At 43.1% G+C, this 4,450-nt stretch overlaps 1 protein-coding gene across 1 annotated transcript in view; it reads left to right on the top strand.

Moving 5' to 3' along the window:
* Nucleotides 1-3,950: 3,950 nt before the first annotated feature.
* emilin1b (elastin microfibril interfacer 1b) overlaps nucleotides 3,951-4,450 on the top strand; it is a 55,163-nt gene continuing 54,663 nt past the window's right edge. Inside the window, exon 1 of the mRNA XM_017686313.2 lies at nucleotides 3,951-4,301. Coding sequence (XP_017541802.1) covers nucleotides 4,144-4,301 — 158 coding nt within the window. The 5' untranslated portion in view covers nucleotides 3,951-4,143. The remainder of the gene's footprint in view (nucleotides 4,302-4,450) is intronic.

Genomic DNA, 4,450 nt, shown 5'->3' with positions numbered 1-4,450 from the left:
TCTAAAGATCCTTTAAGTGTGATTTCAACGTTCAGGAGATATTTGCGAGGAAGTAAAAGATATAAAAGAACTCATTTGCAAAAAGAAGAAAAATAAATGAGAAAAAAAAGAAACAATCAAGAGCTCCAGAGAAAATGTGGCTCCTAACAACCACCTGGAAGAGCTGGTCTACCCCAGAACTGCCCCCATCAGATAAACAGCACTGAAAGCTTTGATCTCTGAGAGAGAGGAGAAGATCAAGCTGCTTCAGATCTGAAAACATCCACAGGTGTTTCGGGCCATCCTTCCACTGTGAGAAGACCACTCAGCGCTGTGGGTCTGAAAGGAGGTGTAGCTGATCGAGAAGAACCTCACTGAGAAAAGGAGACGGACACATCAAACAAAGAAGCTGGACGATGGACTGACCACCCCAGAGTCCAGACCTCGGCACCACTGAATGGGTTCAGTTCATCATCAACCAGCTTCTCAGACTGAGCTTTGGAGGCGTGTCTGCAGGTTCTTTGAAGAGCTGAAAGTGAGTCTCCTGAGAAGAACAGAAGCTGGAATGAAGGGAAAGAGGGACTCCCTGACTGAACAAAGCTGAGAGTAGAGTGACCTGCTGAGGATTCTGGGTGGTTTTCTGTTAGATATTCAGCTTTTTTCCTGATGTTGACCTAAAACTGCTCTGCATCTCGTTTATGAGACATTCGTATGATGTGGAGAAACTGAGCAAAAGTGGTCATGAGCAGCAGTGCGTGAAATCAAGCGCCAGCCTACCAGGGCCTCTTTCACATATTTACATTTACGGCATTTGGCAGACGTTCTGATCCAGAGCGACTTACAATTTGATCGTTTTTCACACAGGTAGGCAAAGGTGGAGTTAGGAGTCTTGCCCAAGGACTCTTATTAGTAGAGTGTAGGGTGTTTGCCCAGGTGGGGATTGAACCCCAGTCTACAACATAGAAGGCAGAGGTGTTAACCACTACACTAACCGACCACATTTACATGAAGTATGTCTTAACTCATACAGACATTTCAGTAAGGAGACAACGTAGCGACAGCCTTCAGCAGGTCATGAGCCAATGGCTGGGCTGGTAGGCGGAGTCTGAGGTGGAGCGGAGAGTGTACTGCTCCCCCTACTGGCCAAACTTTATAGTGTTCAAATTACGACCGCTGGAGAGAATAAGTTTTTAAGATGGTAGAATATTTTGACTCTGGAAGTGTGATTATTTTTCTAACATCACACTTAAACGCCGTATTATTGCAGTGAAAGACACCGGCTGTGTTTTGTATTGTTTATTTTGTGGGCGGAGTCAGTAGTACAAAACAAGCACACAGTGTAATGCGTCCTTAAATTGAAAATAGAGCACTTGCTGCGTTTGTTTATACTAACACTTATGTAAAATACGTACATCCACTTTTACGACGCACACATCATTAATATTAATGTTCTTTTCTGGTTTTATTCCTATTATTGGTATTATAGATTATGTTAGTAATAGTTTTGGTTAGTTAACCACAAATCAAAGGTTCTTATAATTCTTATTCTTATAATACCAAAGAACCCTTAAAGAACCGTCTTTTAACCAAGATATAAACGGTAATGTTTGACAGGTTTAAATCTCATGGCTCGGCTGAGGGGGCGGAGACAGGGTCAAATAGGATGACCGGTTCTTAGCATATTGAACTGGTTCTTTGGATTGATGGAGAATATGATGTATGTGGTTCTATACAGAACCTTTATGAAAAGTGTTCTGCCGTAGTTAAGAGGTGAAGCTCGTAACAATTTTTGGTGCTATGTAGAACCCTTGTCAAAAACGTGCTATACAGAACCACCTACACTTTTAAAAAAGAGGCGATTTTCTTTAGTAAAGACAATTTGTTCTTTTTAGAACCATGAGCACTCAAAGAACCTTTTGCATGATTAAGGGTTCATTGCATTGTAAAGGGTTCTTCACACTGATGGAGAATGTGCTGTAGATGATTCTATATAGAACCTTTTTGTAGATGGTTCTATATAGAACCTAAAAAGGTTCTTCAAAGTCAACAGAAGAATCTTTTTTTTTCTGCTATATAGAATCATATACATTACATTCCCAATTCTCTACTGTTACAAGCCATATATATATCCACACACACACACACACACACACACACACACACACACACACACACACACACACACACACACATACACACATATATATATATATATGGTGTTTATGGTTCTATAAAGAACAATTTTCTTTACTAAAGAACCCTTAAAGAGCCATTTTTTAAAAGAGTGCATAAGATATACGCTGTAACATTTGGCAGGTTTTAAATTGCATGGCTCGGCTGACGGGGTCAGAGAGGTCAAGCAGGTCACCTGAGGACTCTGATACAGGACACTGTGTTTGGAGTCACCTGTGCTGAGTCACATTGCTGAAATACCCTACATACCCCCCCCCCCACCCCCCACCCAGCTCAGGCCCTCGGCTATTTCAGCACTGCATCTGCCAACTCAAGCCACTTCCTATTGCTTTGCTTGAAGGGGAACTCCACCTATTTTCCAAAATTCTTCCAATATTCAGTGTTTGAGACGTAAAACACAGAGATCCAGAGGGTTTGGTGTGAAACGGTCCAGACGTCTTTACAGTGGTGGTGCTGGGAACCAGGCGTCGCCATGACTACAACACAGATATAGACACTTTATTTACCATCCAGAACCACCAGAGAACCTACACGAGTCTTCTGAGCTTATATGGAATGTTGATGATGGAAAACAGTGGAAAATCTGGAATGATCAGTTTTCTTTGGGGACTTTTCTGCCGCACAGCTCAGTTGGAGCTCTCAAGGGGCTACTGTTTTTCATAACACTTCAGAAGAAGCCCGATGCTGCCTTTATTGTTGGATGCAGTGTGATTCATTCCGAGCACAACTCTCACCGCTATGCAAACACTTACTATTGATCTGCTTTATCAGATGAACAATAAAACGCCACAATAAAAGTGTGAAGTATATTTCTTTTCATTTATCTGCTCGTTTTTCAGCCCAAACAAAAAAGTCTGAGCTTTCAGATTTATTAGACTGTGTTCTTTACACATCAAAATAAAAGCACTGACAGCATGTTATTAAAGGAGAAGAGCAGATTAAAGGGCAGAACAACTGTTATTTTGCCTCACTGTTGAAGAGTCGAACACCAGCTGGACTCTATATTTTTTGTTGAACTCGTTCTGGTTTTTCTTTGTTGTTCATCAGCTGAGAAGCTTCAGAGGAACAGAAAGATGGTGCAACAAGAACAAGGCTCGTTTACATATATCAGCCGTGAAAGCGCAGCTTGTCTAACTGATCACTTTAAATGTTAAAATTAAATGTTTGCAATATTGTCGTGTAAAATCAATTATGAGCGTTTTTCAATGTGAGTGAGCGACGAGTTGTTTATGTAAACAGGTGAACAAACGGCGGTGGCTTATGTAAATAAAGTGTATGGCTTTTGATGTAGTTAAAGCTCAGCAGGCAGACTGAAGCTTAAATCTTCTCCTGTCTCACAAAGTTGGTGTGCAAATGTCAGAAAGCTGCCTAAAATTCATGGAATGAACAGAAGTCATTTTTCCGTACTGCATCAAACTCCTTTGCTTGAAGAAAAGGAGTAAAATTCCGTGTTTCTGTGATCTCATTCCTTTAAGTGACCATTCACTGTTGGCTTTTTTTTTGGCTTTTCCTTTAAAGGGCTCTTCTGTGCTATCCAGACTGCACAGTCAGGTTCATAGACACGTGGCCTTTTCCCTCTTTTCCTAAATATACAGGCCAGGAGAGTGAGTTTCAGCAGTAGTCTGCCTGTGTGAGAGGGTTCTTCCTGGGATTAGTCATTTGGGTAGTAGAGGAGGAGGGGAGAAAAGAGAGAGAGAGGGGAGAGCAAAGAAGGAGGAGAGAAGGAGGAGTTTCCACACAAACTGCCCTGAAGCTCAAATCCAGCTCCAAACTCCAGTGAGCTGGGGAAGCGGGCGGTCGGACTGGATGTAGCAGCTGAAATTGCAGAGCGCTGGTAAAGAATGGCAGTGAGGCTGTAGAGGGCTTTGCGGGCACTGCAGGAGAGCTGAAGCGCTGAGGGAACGTGTGGGTGATGAAAGCTGGCATGAGGAGCTCGGAGAGGAACGCTTGAGCAGATCTAGAGGAAATTACATGTTTTTTTTCTCCAAGCGAGGGATGGACCTGCTACTGCTGCTGCTGGTGGTGGTGCTGGGGCTGTGTGGCAGTGCCAGGACTGTGTGGCACAACCAGCGGAACGGCCTGGCTCACGCACAGGCGGGCACAGTGCCCAGAGCGGCCAGCAGACACAGGTAGGACACCTTCATCAAAAAACCTGCCCTGTGGACTGTTTATATGATGCTATGTGAGGAATGTGCTGGAGGTGCATTTTCTACTAATACATCCACAAAAATGCTCATTTTTGGTGACCTGGTCACCACAGACCTTCTTCACCATCTCA

Source organism: Pygocentrus nattereri, chromosome 10 (assembly GCF_015220715.1).
Source record: "Pygocentrus nattereri isolate fPygNat1 chromosome 10, fPygNat1.pri, whole genome shotgun sequence".
Classification (NCBI taxonomy): domain Eukaryota; kingdom Metazoa; phylum Chordata; class Actinopteri; order Characiformes; family Serrasalmidae; genus Pygocentrus; species Pygocentrus nattereri.
Note: the sequence above shows the minus strand (reverse complement) of the source record. Positions and strands in the feature narration are given on the sequence as shown.